The 19648-nt window shown below is 39.2% G+C and overlaps 1 protein-coding gene across 2 annotated transcripts in view; it reads left to right on the plus strand.

Moving 5' to 3' along the window:
• PDZRN3 (PDZ domain containing ring finger 3) overlaps nt 1–19648 on the plus strand; it is a 147610-nt gene that overhangs the window by 100109 nt on the left and 27853 nt on the right. Inside the window, exon 1 of one of the 2 annotated variants that reach the window (XM_056336895.1) lies at nt 14077–14371. The exons of the other annotated variant lie outside the window; for it this stretch is intronic. Within the exon in view, the coding sequence (XP_056192870.1) occupies nt 14303–14371 (69 nt within the window). The 5' untranslated portion in view covers nt 14077–14302. Of the gene's footprint in view, nt 1–14076; nt 14372–19648 lie in introns of those variants that run through there. 2 annotated transcript variants of the gene reach the window in all.

Consider the following 19648-nt stretch of genomic DNA (forward strand, 5'->3'; position numbering starts at 1 on the left):
TTGAGAAACTCCACAGAAAAAGATTTCTGAACTTGATTGTTGCAGAAATTCATTAGCACTGACACTGTTGTTGTATATACAGGACTTTGTGCTGTGCTCCAACTTAGGGAGAGTTTCTATTTCATAAATTCCTTTAACTAGTCTGACTGCCGCTTCTAAGGGAGCCTCAGCTGTACAAAATGTCTATGAGTAGGTGTGAGAAAGAAAGGGTCTGATTGCATCATTGCCCCTGTGTATTTATAACCACAGCAGGGAAACTTAGTCTAATAATAGTGTTTACCTTTGTTACTTGGTAAATAACAAACTGTTATTGGATAATTACAGTAAAGGTCAAGATCCACTTGCTTTTTTTTTTTTCCTCTTTAAGAAACGTGCGTACTCTGTGTGTAGCTTCAGTGAAAAAGTACTTTTCATAAAGTAATGTAGTGCAGCAAACATTTGAATGTATCAGAGCTTATGACATTGACTTAATTTAATGGTAAAAGATAAGAATTTTTCAGCGGCGCTTGCTCAGGTATCCATATTACCATCCGGCTCCAGCTTTCATATGGGACTTAGAGCAATAATAATAAGGATTCATAAAATGTAACTATTTTCATATAAATATTGTCCAAGTGACAATAGATTTTTATAATCGGCTCCAGCAGTGGCCAGCGAATACTCTCTGCTGGCAGTGCACACTGCGGCAGGAAATGAAAACAACTTTCAGGAGGAGGAAAGATTAAATGCAATCAATCCATCACTGTATGATAAGTAACGGGCTTTCAGAGTTTTAATGGACTAAATAGTGTAATGTGTTTGGTTTGGTAACCACAGAGTTTAATCAAGTATTTTTAAATTTTTAAACAGGAAATGGCCTTTTCTCCAAAGGATATACACATTTGCAGTGCATAAATCAGATACTGAGTCCCAGGATCCTGATCCCATGGTCTTTACCATGCAATTAACTTTAACTCTTTTTCTGAAGTAACTCCCGGTCATTCTGGTAGTGTAACATGATGTGATGAGTTGTTACTGTTGTTTTTCCATCATTCTGGTCCATTCCAGCTCTTGCTTAATGCTGTTCCTCTAACCCAATTTTCAGGCTGTGGATTAGCCACACAGCCCATCCCGGGGTGAGCTGCAGGTAACGGAGTGCTAGCTGAGCCAGTTGCCACCCAGACCTCCTGCACAGTGTTCCCCGGCAGATGGAACACCACCATCTCAGCTGGCACTGCAAACAGCACTCTGCAGTCTCAGCTGGCCTCACCTCTCATTTCTAACCCTTTCCCCAAGTACGACCATGTTTAGTTTAAGCCCAGCCTGCACGGTGCTGCACCCCACCGCTCTGCACGGGTATCCCCAGCCACGGCTGCTGGTCAGGGGAGTGGGAAGGCTCACGATTAGAGTACTGAGCACAGTATGGGGTTTATTTAACACTGTACAAATGTCAGATTTTAGACAGGATAGCATGTAGCTATGACAGCTGTCTTTTAAATTATGCAGAAGAACAAGCTGAAGACAAATACAACCGAGCAGTGGCTTGTTAAAGGCATCTACCGAATACAGCAATGTTTATTCCTTCAGAAAACCCACAGTGTCATTTCACAATAAAATCAGGTAAAATCATAGGTGCGTGTATTTTCTAATGTGCTTGCTAGATATCATGATATAAATACGTATTACCAACGTAAAATATGCACAAGCACTCACACACCCATCTCTGTCTTCTGAGATTACTGATAACTTAGCCTTTGCCAAAATGAGACGGAAAATTTACAGAACATATATAGCTAATATACCCACTCACAGACTACTTTTGAAAAATCTAATTCATAAATTATACATCAAGTTAGCAACTATACATGCATGCATTGACAGGATATTATTATGATGAAGGCGGCTATCTTTTCAAAACATAGGGGACACATTAAAACACTACTGAATGACAAGCAGAACTGGGAGCCTTTCAGCAGAGCTTAATCAGAGACTCTTCTTGGAAACTAAAAAGAGGAGTGCAGGGAATCCCATTCTCTCCAAAGAATCAGATGCCTCTGAATGTGATCAGTGTACAAATCCCCTAGTTTACGAGCAGAGAATACCCACAGACTATTGGCCCTGCTACCCCCTGGCAAAAGAAATATTTTCAGTATTAAAGCTTGAATTTAGGAAAGTCTTGTTATCCAAAGTCAGGGGGTTTCCCCTTTCTAATTCAAAACAAATTTAAATTAAAGTTACAGTAAGGAAGAAAATAGGAGTGCAGAGATAGCAGGTTTGAAACGCTTTCAGTAAACACTGAAACTAAATGGAAAATGTCTGAAACATCAATGTTCCCATGTAAGTTATGGGAAAGGTTCTCTGAAGCATGCATTAATTCCGGGAGACATACTAGATTCAAGGAAGTGTTCATGAATGTACCTGTGATACTGTATGGAAAAATACTGGAAAATGCTAAAAAAGGTGACGTTGTCTTCATCTCCTTTAAAGCAGATTTCAAGTAGAGGTTGTTCCACTTTAACACTCTCAGATGAAGAATTGCTGTAAAACTGTACACGAACAAGATACTACTCTACTAAAATGCTTGACTGAAATGCAAAATAAGCCAGGAAACTACTGGAGAAGAAGTCTAGCTCTGAATGCAGCAGTACTGTGATTCCAGATTCTTGTTTTGCTAATGATATACCAACATACGTAGAGACATGTAGACAGCTTTCACAATAAAAATTATAAACCGCTTGAATAGATTTAATGTAAATGATAGCAGGGAAACAGATGCACATTAATATCCCAAAAAAATCTTGAGAATTAAATGTTTTTTTAAAGAACAGGATATGCATTAAAAAACTGTACCCATCAGGGGAAGTGTTTGAGCTAATAAAACTGTATTTTAGATTGGAACCTTCTTTCGTAGCTTTTGGGGTTTTTTTTCATTCTCACTGGCATTTGTTTTCTATTCATCTGCTTTCTTAGTACTGTCTTGTGTGGTATCATACCATCATGACCAAAGTGACAGACTTTTGTCTCTGCTGGATTAATCACTGTGTTCTTTGATCCATAACATATGCTCCTAGTAGACATTTAGCGTCAACATATTCAAGATTTGTGGTCTGGCAGTTCGATGCCTGATATTAACCTAGCTGATAGGCAGTTTAGAGTATTTAATTTTTTAATTTTTTTCCTTGAGCCTGCCTTTCATCCATAATAGAGCTTAAACAACAGAATAAAATATGTGATGTTAAATATTTGGGTTGATATCTTTGCTTGGAGATTAATTTCTTTACTGGGTGAGAAAGCACCGAGAGGCTCACGCAGACAAATACCAGATCTTTATAGGCACAGCGTGTACATTTTTGCACACACCTTAGGCACAGGGTTTGTGTATTCATGGTCAGGGAAGCCTGTCCACATGGAAGAGGACATGAGCTCCACACGACCACTTCGGAGGTCTAGGGGGCTTGCCCAGGACCTTGCTCCACTGACACTGCTCTAGGGCCATGGACAGGCACTACGGCCAATGGAAAAGCCCCCGGGGCAGTTAGTTAAGGTACCAAAAACTGACCTGCTGTGACTTAGGCTTGAGAGGACTTTGTGGTAAGAACCCAAAACCAGTCTGCTGGGATGGTCCCGGCAGCCGGTGGGGGATGCAGGAGAGCTGTGGTAGTCCAGAGCATCAGGAGGAGCCAGGCTCCTCCTTGCAGCACTTCCCAGCGAGCACCCGCTCCTTGCCCTACCTGTTCCCAGGGGACAAGGACCTACGAGGGGCTGTGAAAGCAGGTGGTTGATACGGAGCTTTATTTCCTCTGGGTACTGTGTGAAATTGTTCAAAAGTTAGATCAAAGGAACTGGTAAAGGGCAGGGTAAAGAACAGGAGGATTAGGGTGGTAACCCAAGACATTTTTCCTTTCGCGTATCAATTAAATAAAGGATATCAATGAATGAGATTCAAAGTATTTAATTATTTTTTCATTGAGAGGTATAGCACACGATTTATGGCTCAGCTACTCCTTTACTGATTGTACTGCTATAAAGTGCTGCATAATATATTGCTTTCTACTATGCCATGCACAGATAGAAACAGCAAGTGTAAAGTGGGATTAACTGCCCTCAAAATAGTCTGGGCTAGAAATTACTTATACAAGACTCATGTCAAAACTTCCTTTGACTTCTGAGGGTACTGAATTACCTCCTCATCCCATCTTCTACCACACACAGGCACATCCCTGTCCATGGCAGGCCTGCACTGGGCCCCAAAATAGTATGTGTAATACAGAGGAGAGAGGATATTTTTTTTCCAGGCATTGTCCTGCCATAAAGAATTAAACAGAAAATGAATGGAGAAACCAAATGTCAGCTGCTCCCTTAGACTTCAAGGTTCAGGAAACTGCTTAGTGGGAGTAGGAAAAGACTGGCATGCTGAAATGTTAAGAGAATAATTGTATTACGAGAAGATTATGGAAGATTATTTTCCTTGCGGGCCCCAGATTTCTGCAAAAACAATCCTGAATTGCATCCTACAAGGCAAAATGAATTCACCTATTCCTCTAAATGACAAGGGTTTATTAACTGCATATTCATTTGGTGTGCACAAAATTAAAAATGGGCTCATATTACAAAACGTTACACGCATCTTTCTTTCGACAACATGGAGTTCAATGTGATTAACAATGTAATAGCTCGTAGTAAGAAGAAAAATAATTGTTTTTTCAATATACAACCCCCATAATAATTCAGAAATCAATATGCATCCTCAGGGAATTTCCCCAGCAGAGGTTTGTAGGAAGCAGGGTGGCCTGCCTTCATTTCCCTATGAATGTGAAGCTGTTGCAGCCCTGGCTAGCCTGGCTTTTTTTTTTTTTTTTTTTTTTTTTAATGTTTAACTATAACCACTGGGACTGGAATCATAGCTTCTAGTGGCCTAGTATGAATATTAATAAGACACTGGGCCATGGAGTTCCTTGCTGATTTTGACAGTTTAAAGGATCAGTTAGTTAATTAGAAGATGACATGGCACATCGCATCCCTTGGCTCCATCCTGCCTTCTGTCTCCTCTTTTCATTTTCTTTTTTGACATGTTAGATTACATCATTACTTGTAGTTTCACTTGTTAGCCACACCATGAAATGAGAATATTTTAAGCTGTAATTATTGTGATTTCTCTCCTAAGAACAGGAAACTCAAAGAAAGCATACAGAAACTTGAACTTCAAAGACTTAGGAATACATGGTTCGTTGTTTATAACCTTCTAACTACCGCCAATAAACAGAAAAAGACTTTAAGTAGCGCAGAAAATGGTGTTGATCATCATACTGGCAACCCATCTAGTATTTTAAGTAGGCACCCCCATCATCTGTGTTTTATCTGTGAGTTCCTTAATATTTTCATAGGTGTATTTCTTAGAAATCTAGAGTCTCTTCCCTTCAGCCATGAACTGATTGTGCCTCTAGACATGTACACACAATCCAGTACATTCACTGCATTGTACTAGCCTAAAAAAGGTATGTGTTTTCTATTATCATCATAGTCAGAACAGACAAAAATAATTTGAACAGAAAGCATGGTAGTATGCAGCAGCCCTCTCATTTGAGGGGACAGCAAAGGATAACAAAGGACAGCAGATAAGAGATTTCACGGAAACATTAATTCATTTCTCAGCTACACTAGATATCCCAAAATAAGACAAGCCACAACCCAAAATATAAATTTTTTTAAAAAAATAACCTGCAAAGCTACAGTCATACTATAAATCATAAAAACTTCCAAGTTTTGCATCCCAATGTCATACTTCAGTTAGCCACTGGGACAAAAATTCTGGACACGTAATAAGACTTTAGAAGAACCACAACCACTTATTTTGTGTATTACGAGATAATCTCATTAATTAATATTTGTCTTCTAATTTACATTCTGTCTGTAAAACTCTTATCAAGGACATTGGTCTATTTCTGCAGAGAAATGCAGAGAAACACGTGTGTCTTACTTTCTCAATAGGCTTGCCAGCCTGCAAACAGAAGAGTCTGCGGGAAAATCGGAATGCCGTTTATGCATTGTGGAAAGCCTGCAGCTCTAGGGCTTCCTTGGAAATGACAAGATTAGTGGGCGAATGTATCTTCCAATAGGACCGATCATTTCTGGGTTATTATTAGTATTCATCACTGTGTCTGATTGCCTGTGTACTTTCATATTTCTTTTATCAAATGTTTATATTCGTGTATTCATTTCAATACTGCTTAATCAATACTGGTTATCAGAATACATATTTTGAGAGAAGAAATTGCAGAGGAAGTGTTATCTACACAATAACTCTATGCAGTTAGCCAATACAATAACCTATGTAGATAATTTATTTTTTTTCATTAAGGTAAACATGTAACGTCCCATTGATTCACAGGGCTTCACAGAAATATAGGGCTAATAACAGGTGGAAATTGCTTCTATTGCCATTGAAGATAAAGCTCGGTAATGTTACCTATAGAAGGAACAAAGTTGGGAGTTGTGTGCCCTCCAACAGCAGACTTTACTCTTTGAGCTAGACTGAACCATGTTAAGCATGAAAAGTGTCCTTGTTGTATCAGAGAAGGGATTAACGCCTTAAGAGTGTCTTTTATCAAATCAATGTTATTGCAACAGTATTGATTTCATAATGAAACAAGAAATGAACCAGCATCTCTGCAATTTCATAGGCTGGTCAGATAATATTGTAAAGAGGATAAATGGAAACCAAGTACAATGCTATGTTGTTGGTGTATGTCATACACTAAATAGAAAACCGTGCACTAGAGCACTCAGTAGGACCTTAGCTGTCTTCTGTATACTTCTGTAGTTTCAAGATTCTGTCTTGGCTGGCACTGGGAAAGCACAGGCACAGCCTGTCTCGGGGATTGGAAACCAGTCGGAGTCCCCACTTGCCTCTGTTACTTTTTTCTCTTACCCCGTATGTCTAATCTATTTTGACTGTACTTTTGCTGAAGCAAAGATGACTGCTGCTTCACATAACTGGCAGAGTCCTGTCCACAGTGGAATTAATCACACAGACCAGTTCTGGAGCTAATGCCAATCTCCTTCAGTGGAAATGCATCTTTCTCAATTTCAAAGACAGAAATGGACTTACCTTTCCTTTGTTCCTACAAGACTTAAATCCTGTTTCATTCAAGGTCTGCCAGTCTTCTGCGTCTTTTCTGCATAGAAGCTCTAGCCAAGGATTAGCAATCAGATTCCCCATTGTCCACCTGAACCTAGAAACAGACACAAAGGCAAACATATAAGCAATTTTTTTTTTCATTGTGACTGCCATTTACCATTAATACTTAACATTCCCACATATCCTTTTCACCAGATGGTTAATATAAAACCTAATGAACCATAGATGGCATTCCTGTTTTGCTTTGTTTCAAATTAAGTGTGGAGCAGTAAAAACTGAGAATATCTTTTCAAATACAAATGGCTTACAATTCATAATATGAATACAGAAGCTAAAATACAAAAGTAAGTGAAGACTGTGATCCTTAGCAGGTCTTGGCAGTTTCTGGCCATATATTATTAAGCATTATTCAGCTGACCCTAAGGGGAGTTCATCTGGAGACATTAAGGTCAAAGAGTAGAAGCATTTGGACACAGTCAAATGGATTTTACACATTTGTATCTTTCTGACATTACTGTTTTGCTTCAGCAAACTGCCTAATATCAGATATATCCTACTGGGTACCGTTCTAAATCACTTCAATTTTCTTTGTCCCTGGGCTACAGTTATATGATCAGGATCCAAAGCTATCACAGTATATGATATACTATTTTACTTGCTCGTTTGTATTAGAATGAACTTTATTAGCTTTTGGGCACATGTCTATCGGTTTTAAAGATTAAGTATTATGTCAATAGTTTTTATGCAGCATTCAAGTACACTGAATCATTTTGCTTGCTCTGAGATTATTAAAGGTGTATTAACACTTTTACAGAAAACATTTTTATTTTAAAATGAATCATCACTCAGTGCAGTCTGTGCTTACCAATGCTATCCTTCTGAAGTGATATTTCACAGCAAAATCAAAATGGGGATAGATGTTCTGTAAGTAATTTTAGATTTGAGAGCACGTGAACCTTAGAAACACAACTATATAATGTAACATTTGAGTCCACACACTTTCATTATCCACTTTCTTCCTTTAAATAGTCTTAATTTTCTATTTTATATTCTTGTAACTGCTAACAATAACCACAGCACTTTTACCATGTAAAAACTGACAATTTGTGCAAGCTTAGATTTGTCATTCTTCTTAAACAGAATCTAGTTAAATAACCCGTAAAAAATTAGAGATGAGCTTGGCTGTTCCAGTATCGAAACCAGGAAATCAAAGATGCTTTTTTGCAAGGAAACTGAGGTTTCAGCTAACATGCAAGAAGCTTTTAGGGCACAAATCCAGCCTGTAATCAGATTTCCTCGTTTCCTTGCCAGTCTTCTGTACTTCTGGTTTTGTGGTTTATAGTGGCTGACCATATTGTGTCACAAATGGGAAAATGGACAAGGATAGCATGTCAGGGGTTTGAGCTAAAGAACAACTATTTAAAGTCGCTTGGGCATTGCTAGGCTTGAAGTATCACGGCTGGCTGATGGTGATTTTGGAGCTGGTTTATGATTAGGTGAAAGAGCACTCCCTTCTTGATTAGTTCATTCTCTGTCCTCGGTAGCTAAATCCCTGTTTCACCCGCCTTCATCACAGTGTCACCACTGTAAATCCAGTGTGTACATCCTCTGGTTCAGGGATCGCCTTTTGTCTTAATCTTTGACCAAGACCTCTTGGCACTGCTGTAATAGACACCCAAAGGGGCAGCTCATAGTAGGAGGAGTTTCATAGTCCATAGGTCAGCTCTTAGCATCCTAATTCTCCCCATCAGAAGGTCTCAGTGGCATATTAAACAGTTATTTACCCTATTCTGACCTCATCATTTCTGCTTCATGAAAGACTGAGTTAACACAATAGAGTTCTCGTATCTACTGGCCTTGTAGTGCTTACAGTGATGTAGCTTTAATGTTCCTCTAATATGACTGTCTTTCTCAAGCGGCATATATTAAAGAGATATTAGACCCCTTAAAGAGCTTAGAGGACAAAACCATTCCTTCAGTGATTTAACAATAAGTATCATTTCATTTAAGTTACTTCTGAGAATTGGAACTCTTTCAGAGATGCTAAGTGGAGCAAATAAGGATCTTAAGACTTCAAGATTAACTGATGGGAATAGAGCCAACGTTCTACATTTGCTTTCACATCCTCTCTTGTGGTATGTTTTAGTTTAAATATTTTGGCTCCAGTCTTGAAGCTTCCAAGGCATAGGCAGATTGCTATGCCCACATGCAAAAAAAAAAAAAAAAAAAAAAAAAAGCCCCAGAACTGAGAACATTTTGCTGTTATATTTAGAGTATGTATTTAATTGTTATACCTGCACAATGCCATGGAAAATCCTGGTTTGCTTTCACATATTCAACAAAGGACTTTTTAGAAGGGTATTTTTAAAGTAGATCCACACTAATTAAATGTATTACTAAGAATTCAACACTTCACAGCTATCAGTGGATTGTAGTATTGAAAATTTGCAAATAAACACAGGGAAACAAAACTCAGATCTGAACACATACTCAACAGAGGCACTCAAGCTTTAACAGAGGTAACCCAATGCCTATAATTAAAAAACACCCAAACACGCTTTGAAAAATTCTAGATGCATAAAGTACAGTTGGGTAGCACAGTTTTCTTTTACACTGCTCTATGCAATAATGTGTACAGTTTCCTGATTTGTTTATATAACACACAAATGCAAGAATTATTTATAAAGTCACAGCTGTTCTCTTTCCTAGCCTTTGTTTCTCCCAAATCTTAAATATTTGTAAAAACAAGAACAGTAATTAAAGTATTGATACATTAAGCAAACATTTCCCTAATCACACTGCTTAAATACGAATCATTTGTTTAAACAGAACTTGCTAAGTATATGTACAAAAATATAATGTTAAATAGTTACTACATACTGGGAAAGCCAACTTGCATTTAAAGAAACAAAATAAACAATGCCAAACCATTACTAATGTTGCAGTCAGCCACTCAAACATTAGGAACTCCCAGAACCAAGCGCAATGGTTTGGTGTTTGCCCAGATCTGTGAAGTAGCTATGTGCCATCTGCTCCTCACACAAAGGACATGAGTTTATTCTTGCTGGTGGGAACTGCTGTCTAAGAGCCAACACTTGGCAGCATAAGTCCTTACCCTTGAAAAGCTGGCAGAGAGCACTTTTTAGCCTTTGAGTTCCCTAATAATGTTCCCCTCCAGGGTGCAGGTCCCTCATGAGTGCTTTATTTCCCTCTTTATTCTGATTCACCATCCCGTGCAGACAGGCAGGACACCTCAAGTGCATTGGTCTCTTGTGGATTCCCCTTACCTGCCAACACCTGACATGCTTAATTGTAAAATAAATCAAACATTTAAATAGTGAAATTTATACTAGGCTTGTAGTTACAGGCTGAGAGATTGTAGCTGCAACTAAGACAAATACAAAAAGCAAAACCTGCCTGTAACCTGTGGCAGGATTCCCTCCTTACCATCACCCACCGTCTGCCCAGGACATCCAGCTTCCCGGAGACGAGAGCAGCACCCTGTCCTTCATGGTGGCCCATGCAGTCTGGCTGCTTTCCACCTTCTGTTCCTCGGGAACTAGCTTTTGGACACAAAAGCGAATGCCTGATAGTCGAGCCAGGTATCTTGGTAAAAGGGATTTTGCAGACTTGGTCACATATAATCAGTTAGGGAGCAAGTAATCTAGATAAATGCTAATGAAAGCTCTTGCTGGCACCTTGTGTATTCAAAGGCTATTTACTATTGTTCCTAGTCAGTTGGCTCACTAGCTTCCCATTCAGTCTGGATTGCTCAGATTCAGCTGGGACCACTATAATATTCACATTACACGTGATATAAGCCATCGACTACGCATACGTTTTGTTAAGCTCATTATCTGTGGCGCACTGGTGAGACCACACATGACACACTGTTAATGCAGATGACAGATCCCATAACAAGCTGCCTGACCTGGACAAACCAAAGGAAGCCAGTTTACCTCCACCACGACAAGTATTCCTGTAACACCCCGGGCTTGCCTTGGTACGTATGTTATAAAGCAAGCATAATCAGGCAATTAGCATCCATCCCATCCCAGACAGCTCAGGTGGCTTTTTCTGGCTGCCTGAGTCCAGCAGTGAGGAGCACTGAGAAGATCTCTTTGTTCTTGAACCTCACAAAGAACAATTAGGAAACGGAACTGGCCTCACCAGACCTTCTGGTGTCACCCACCAAACTCGTTAATTATGGAAGCAGTCTCATAAGAATTAAACTGAAAACTTGCTGAGAACATGCAAACTGCAACAGCTCTAAAAGCTGACCAAATTTAGCAGATTTCACAAGAACAACGCAAACTGTCCCTGTGCCAAACTTCAAATTCTTGTTTCAAATTATGTTGATACTAAAATCTCCTCAAAGAAAACATATCCAGAATTTCTTAACATGGGCAAGCAATGTGGTTTTTTTTTCTGTAATCTTACTTTAGAAGTTACTGAAACACTTCGGCTCAAGTGTACCATTAAAAGCAAAAATCAGCATTGGACAATGCCTAGAACACAAGTTTACAGCCCAGAAGTTTAAAGTTTGGCAAAGTACTGTAAAAGCTAGTTTATATGAACATGAGGCAGTGCTACCATTTCTGCCTATGAGATGAATAGAAAAATATAAATTAGATCTCAATAATGGAAAACATCTCCGTTGAGATTAAGCGCTGGCCTGACTATCAGGCTAGCTTATTTACCAGAGCAACAGTGCAACAAAGCCAACTGCACCACTAAGCCACACTGTTTGCTGCTGAGCAACATGCTTCGGCTTTGTTAGCTGAAGAATCTGAAGCATCACATTTATGGGATCCCTCCATGCTCAGATCAAAACAACAGTCTTCTGCAGGACTTACTCTCCTGGCCCAGTTTACAGATTATCTTTTTGAATCAGATGAAACATTATCTCACATAATCTATCATGTTACTGTAGGCAAATAACAAATAGGTGCATTTCCGTTGAAACTGGAAATGATATATCCCACATGTTTCTGTTTTATTTCTAATCAGATCCAGCTGTGTGCTATTTCTAGAAAAACAATTCCTGAGTGAACTCAGCCACCTGAACTGAACAATAACCTTTAAATAGCAACCAGTATTTAAGAAGAAACTTAATTGCATGAAAAAAGCAAAACATAGGCAGCATTTCTAAAAGTTTTACCTTAAGTCGCTTAAGCTGTAATCATTTTTTTTACAATTTCACTATGGGGTTTTGTTGTTGTTGTTTTGGTTTGGTTTTTTACTTTATTCAGTATCATCATCATCTTTTCTGCTTTTAGAGAACACTAGTTCCCTCATGCAAGGACTTTCCAGTTGTTCAATAACCACAGCCCCTGGCTGTCAACCAGCTTTGGAAAAGCCCGTATAATGTGGTTAGCATATCTAACCAGGGATAGCCTGAATTGTTCTTCAGCTTAGAGGGCCACCAGTAAGATCTGGGGTACCTCTCTCTTGCTCTAACCTTCCAAGTTTTACCACCATTGCAGCAGTAATCTTATCGAGGAAACATCACAGTCACAGCGCAGGGATGGAGCCCCTACCTGCTTTCAGATATTTGGCAAGAATTTGAAGAGGTCTCCTTCCTTTCTTTTCCTGTAGGTAGGTAGGTTGGTTTTGCTGGCAAAACTCAGTCTCAGAGTTAAGGAACCCCTTCTTGTCATAGTCTCTATTTACTAAAGTTTAGTACTAAAACGTAAGGACAGCAGTAGCTGATGATCTTAATGCAAATTGTGAGTTGGCACAATTGTAGCGGCAGCTGGGTATGTACGAGATACCTATGTACAGCGTTTGGACATAAAAGCTGTAGATGATCCTTGCACAACATTTCCACTGTCATCCACAGAAACTCACTAAGCAAATAGTCAGGAACCAGTTAGGTAACCACAGCACAAGATCCAGGCCCTCTGCCATGCAGTGCCTGGATTGGAATTGTACCCTTGGTCTCATTCCTAGCTGTTCTCTTCTTTAAAGCAGGATGAATTGAAATAATGATTATAAAAATACACACCTTCTGAATGCTTAAACAATTGGAAAAGGTATGGTTAATTCAAACTCATAACAAGGTAGTGTTTCCTACAGACTAGAAAATATCCATAAAGCTTATGACTTATGAGTACTTTTCTACTTCATTGGGCAGTTCGCTGATGTTTTATCTCTACATCTGTGGCACAGGTTCAATGTGGATCTAGGCACTCCAATACTGAATAGTCATAAATGCCATATTTATTTTATTGTATACCTTCTTATAATCTGGTAAAGTTTATATTTTTAATATAACAAATAATATGTGAACCTGTTGTTTACACTCTTCAAATACAATAAGAGTCAGTAACATAGAGACCCATTATTCACTTGGTGTAAATACTAGTTTAAAGGTAATCTATTAATACTAATCCAAGGCACTCTTTTTTGTAGCTCCCTAAATCCACATACATTCATATATATCTCTTTTGCTTTGTAGCCAGGTCCTCAGGCTGCACGTAGGCTTTCAGGGACAGAGATTGCCTTTCTCTGTTGTGTTTGTTAAATGCCCAGTGCAGTCATCTTCTGCTGTAAAAGGTGGCTCTCGGATGCCACCTCAGTACGAGGGGAAAATAAATGCTGCTAAGCATATTCAACTTCGCCACAGCCACCACCGAGTTCTGTGCCATCCCATTCATTTCATTGTGACTTACATTTAAACTGTACTTGTAGCCTGCTTAAATATGCTAAGAATTATCCTGAGGGACCGTAGTAAAATGTAGTCATGTTTATTTGTAATTGCTACAAAACGGTTTACAAAATTGTTAGTGTCTTTTATTATGCTTGCTACTGAAGCACTTGCCTGTTAATTAGAGAAATTTCAGCTGTCATAGCTGGCAATTATAGCTTCTGTATCACTGTCTGGTATGAATAGTCAATGAGAGCTGATTAATATGCATGAGTAGCAGTATATAGCGTGTGCATTGGAGCACAGTGCCGCAGCCAGAGCGGCAGAGGGAGTGCTGTGTACTGCCAGGGAAGGAGGGAGAGCTCGAAAGAAAAAAGCACAGTTGCTCTGCAGCACCCTGTGCGATACCACCGCGAGCTGTTCAGCCGGCTCACCTAGGGGTTTCAAGGATATCTGCATGCATGCATGCTCGGTAACAGAGATTACTGGGGCTGCTCTGGTGAATAAGGAAGATTATTTCTGCCACTTATTTAAACATGGGATGCAGTTTGTGCACTCTACAGAAGCAAGAAGAACAGTACAAGTTACTGTATGAAGTTTGTCAGGTAAAGAATTAGATTTCATTTCTAAAAGCAAATATTCTCTTTTGGGCTTGTGACCACTATTAATGATGGGAAGAACATAAGCCAAAAATGGCTTATACAAGTGGAAATGAAAGGGGGTTTGCCTTATTTGATGTGTTAATGATTATGGTTTTATGATGTACCTTCCCATTCTCACGTGCAGAACATCAGATATTTAAATGTATGCCATTATACATCAAACTTCTTACAAAACTTTACATCACAAAATAGGACTCTGTTGGTAATTTCTCCAGTATGAATTAGGTAAAATTTCTTGACAAGGATCATGCTTGGCCACACACTCCTTGATCAAGTTAGGAAAGATGTGCAGGAAGGTTTTGTATCTGTTTATGAGTACATGCAGACACTTCTTTCTGTGCAATGCATTCAGTGCTCAGTCTGGTCTTTAAGTGCCTGTTCCTGCCAGAGTAAGTTTATGTCTAGTTGTTGTAGTTTGTGCACCTCGGTGTGCAGAAATACCAGCTAACAAATAGTTAATTTGACAGCAGATTAAAATTACTGCTCTACAGATCTTTCTACATCAAATTACTGATATTAAGCACCTGAAAAGTTTTCTAAAACTCTGGTAATATGTTAACTTCTGTTACAAAAATGTTATTGCCTGCTTCTGCTTTTCCTTCTGTCTGTCTGAAATTTCTTACTCTGTCACATCTGAAGTGTGACTTGTAGCAAACCAGCACGATGGAACCATGCAGCATGATGGCCAGGTGTTAGGGACGCACTCCTACAGATCTCTTTTGAAATAATGATAGGCAGGTAGCTTACAGTTAACCTCTGAAAACGTGAAGTGGGCTGTCTGTAGAAACAGCCCGGATAAACAGAAACTACGCGGCTCCTTCAAGCTGTACTCTACCACCTTGCGGTTCGTAAGGCAGTTTAGAGTAAGTGAGTTACCGCGGACAGAGGAGCGCCGAGCTGACATCCCAGCGCTGCCGACATCCCAGCGGTGCCGTGCCCTGCGCCCGCCGGCAGAGGGGATTGCTCAGCGGGGCGGGGGGAGAGAGACATCCCATCTCCTCGCTGCGTTACCACCTGCATCTGGTCTGAGATATGGATGTCACCGACAGCAAAGGGAATAAAATATGTGGTTTGTATGTTATAGTGGTAGGGAAGCGATTAAATTTTAAACACAGTTTTGATCTAATTCTTGCTTACTCGCCCAAAGGGCACTGGCGCTTTGTGGAACTAAAAAAACTTGGGAGAGCAAACAGGAAGACATGTTTACTGTCATTTCTATTTATACTAACTCACTTCCACTTGCTAAGCTGCTATGCACGTGATGGTGGGAAGAATTTTAGAGAACAGTAATCAGATTTCTCAGACGTTATTCTGTACAGAGAAGTAGTTTCAGGTGCTGCCTGCGACAGCAGACCTGGTGCCAGTATTGTGTGAATCCTCCATTCAGGTCAAGCAGCAGCTGTGGTAACAGTTACTTATCCCCCAAGGTTGCCAAGTTCTCATGCAGTCTGGGTTTGACGGCTGTCAGTGAATCACATTCAGAAGTGCAACAACCAGAACAAACTGAGGCAACAACAAATTATTAATATTTTGATTGCTTAGGAAGCTTGGCACAATTTCTGTTGTGAAATGAAGGTGCAAGAGAACCTTTGCAAGTTACTGACATCTCCCAACAGATGCAGGACAACATTCTTTAAATACATGTCCTTAAAATCACTCACAGGAACAGTCCCACTGATATCTGAGATGGGTGAACTATCCAGTGCTGGCTGCAGGTGCAGATCCCTGGTGGTAGTTTGGATTTAGAAATCAACCTGCCAGTGCTGCAACCTTGTTTCAGCAATGTATGGAACAGAGTGCACAGCACTCGTGATTAACTTTAAGCATGGAAGTCCTTGGGGAAACATTGCTGGAATACCCTCAGCTTCCACAAAAGTGAGAGATGCATGTAAGCCTATAAAACTGGGATTTCTAACATAGTAAAGCCTGAATTATTTAAGACTATAATCCCTGATTATTCCAGAACATAAATTCTTGTGCAAAACTATTTTAACAGGGTACTACTATGATTTCTCTGTTTCACAAGATAGGAGGGAGGGAATTCTGTAGCTTATGGAGTACATCCAGATAATTAAATGTCACAGTAACTATAAAAGTGCATCCTCATGGAACCTACACATAAGAGCAATCACGTAAAATTTAATGGTGGGGGAGATGAAGAATCATTGTAATTTAAAGTAACGGAATATAAAAGACAAGTTTCAAAATATGTTAGCAGTAACAAATACCTCTTACAGTGGTTCTATTTTGTATCATCCATAGGTAACCCTAGTATGTGGTAAGATAACATTGCCATTCCAGAGAAAAGTAAAAGAAGCTTTTTTAAAAGTCTGAATTAGACAAAATTTGCGTAACTTGGCTTTAGGAAATACTGAGCATTGTTACAAATAAATCCCCTTAGCCTTATTTTTTAAAAGTTCATGACTGAGATGTAGGAATTCAGAAAACACTTGCAAGAATTAATAATAGTACATAACTGCACTTTCTCTATTAGGCCAAGAGCTTTAGTGTGGCTGGGAAATTAATGCTTCAATAAATTACAATTCCAGAAGGTCCAGTACGTCTGGCTTTGTAAGTCCTCATAACAGAGAGCACAAAGAGGATCAAATATACCAGGGCTCAGGCTTTATCCCTTCCTCATCCATAGATAATTCAGAGATCCTCTTCATTAAGGGCTTTGGCACATTGCCTACAATTTCTTTTTGGGCCGCTGTGAGCTTAATGATGCAGAACAATGGTCTTCCCTCTTGTTGCACACATACCTTATTGTACCTTTAATCACATAATAAAAACCAAATTAAGACACCTCGTCATTAAAGTCTATTGTAGCTGTGCATATCAATGCTTTGTATTACAAATACAAAGGGGGCTGTGGCAGCTTGAAATCTTGATGCAGAACAGTGTCACCAACAATAAGCGTGCCTGTGGCAGCAATGTGAGGCATATAATACCTTAGCTGTATCCTGAGGCCGACTTCCCAGTTACATCCAGCATATGAAATGAAGTAATTAAATGCGATTAGATTTTGGGTTTCTGGTTAAATGGAAATTTTCTTCAGAAGATTTTAAAGGTTGTGAAAATGGAGGGAGAAGGGGGAAGAAAGAAAACAAGAAAACTGGGAAGGTGTTTTAAACTAGTTTTGCAGTTTCTTTTTCTCAATGTCATCAGCTCATATACAAAAAATAACAGAAACAAGGGCTTTTCCCTTTGTAGAAAAATTCGTGGGGCACCAAAAAGTAATCTCCATTGAAGGAAACACAGAGATGAATGAGTCATCTGAGACAGAACTTCTGAGTTTGTGAAATAAAAAACATGAAGTCTTCAATTTTAGTAACTTTCTCAGTACCTATTTCACACTAAGCACATGTTTACACGCAGTTTGGGAGGAAATGGTTTCACTGTGTGTGCTTACCTAAATGGACACATAGTATTTCCTAGGATAAGAACATAGAATTTTAAGTCACAGATGACTATAAACTGCATGGGCAGTGCTCAGAACTGCTCACTGGGATTCAAGATGATGGAGTTCATCCAGTTCTCATGGTGAGAAAATATCATAAAAACAACCCATCAAAACTGGCACTTCCAGCTGAGAAACGACGTGATGAATATGGAGACTAACCCCTTCCTCCAGGCTGTCCCTCCAGATTAAGGATAGAAACGCTGGCAGGAAACAAGCTCACATTGCCACTGCCCTTGCTTCAGATGATCCGAGGTCAGAGGATTTCAGCCTCTATGATTGTTGAGCTGGCATGTTTCACAAATACTAAAGTTCATATATAAATAAACAGTTGTTGTAATGACCTTTTAGTGTTTTAGTAACTTGAAAGCCCCGTTCACATGCTCTTGGCCTGGCACGTCAATGAGACAAGTGAAAACGACAGCGCTGGTAAAAACAATAGTGGGCAAACTAGATTTGTCTTTTGAACTAGACTAAGATGTGATGCAACCAAGGTTATATAAGCACCAAGGTCAGCATACAAATTATTGCTGTGCTAATGAGAAGATGGTAGTGACGAGGAACTAACTGACACTGTATTTCGTTGGCAACGTCCAGCAGCATCATTTGTGAGGAGACTACTCCTTCAGCAGAACTCACACACAAACCAGTTGCACTGAGCTGATCACCAGTACAGTTGCCTTTACTGTTACAATTCCATTCACATATTTAGACTTGAAAAAATCAGACTAAAATAATCAGTCATTAAGAAAGCCTGATTCAAGGAAGCAGTCTAACTAGACTTAAACCTACTAAGCAATGTTGTTATCCTAAATCAGGGCCAAAATGAAGCTTGCCAAAATAAATGTTCAGCTCAAAAAAATTTCTAATCCAAACTGTAAGATTTGGGAAACAAGAATAATTGCCTCTGTACATATGCTTTTCACACCCTCAAATTTAATTGGGCAGCCAAAGAATTAGATATACATTTTAGTAGTTTTCCATGTTAAGACCAAACTGGTTGTGCCAATTATAGAAAACTGGTCTACTTGAAATACACTGTATGGCTTCAAATACTCCGTATGTACAGTCTGTGCTGCAGCTGAAATTAAGAACAGCATTGAAGTTATATTCTGTCACTTCACTACCATTAAACTTGACCTCAATAACAGTTGTGAACCTATCACACTTACTTCAAAGTAGGCATGTGTTTGCTTAAACAAGATGTTAATTCCAAGGGCTTTGTTCTAGACAGGGTTTTCTACTGCTGAATTAGTTCAGCTGTAGAAAAACTCTGCTTGACAGACTGGAGACTCATAATCTTCAGAAAACTGCCCTTTAATGATTGTGGCGCCTGTCTGTGGCTCAGAAGTCCCCTTTCTTAATTAGACATTTACCAGAAACTGGCAATTGAAATTTTCCTCTTCACTTGATGATGAATAATGCAATGCCTCTGTTAGGATTTCTCTGGAAGATACTCTTCACTGCAGGTTAGAGGAAAATTTTGGCCATTAAAGGAACATAAACAAGACGTGATACAAAATAAATAAAATTCCTAATGTTCACCTGTGATATAAATGGATGATTTGACCTACCGTGGACATAAAATATCTTACTCCTTCATAATCTTCCTGAAATCCACGGTGCCTTTCTTCTTTACATAGAGCAGATGAAATGCTTAACCACAGCACAGATTTATTTGGAATTTTTTTAAAGTGATAAATGATTGAAAAGATGAGTTTTGTAATGCTTTACACTTATACATCTGTTTAATGCTATGA

This window comes from Falco biarmicus, chromosome 4, assembly GCF_023638135.1.
Source record: "Falco biarmicus isolate bFalBia1 chromosome 4, bFalBia1.pri, whole genome shotgun sequence".
NCBI lineage: Eukaryota > Metazoa > Chordata > Aves > Falconiformes > Falconidae > Falco > Falco biarmicus.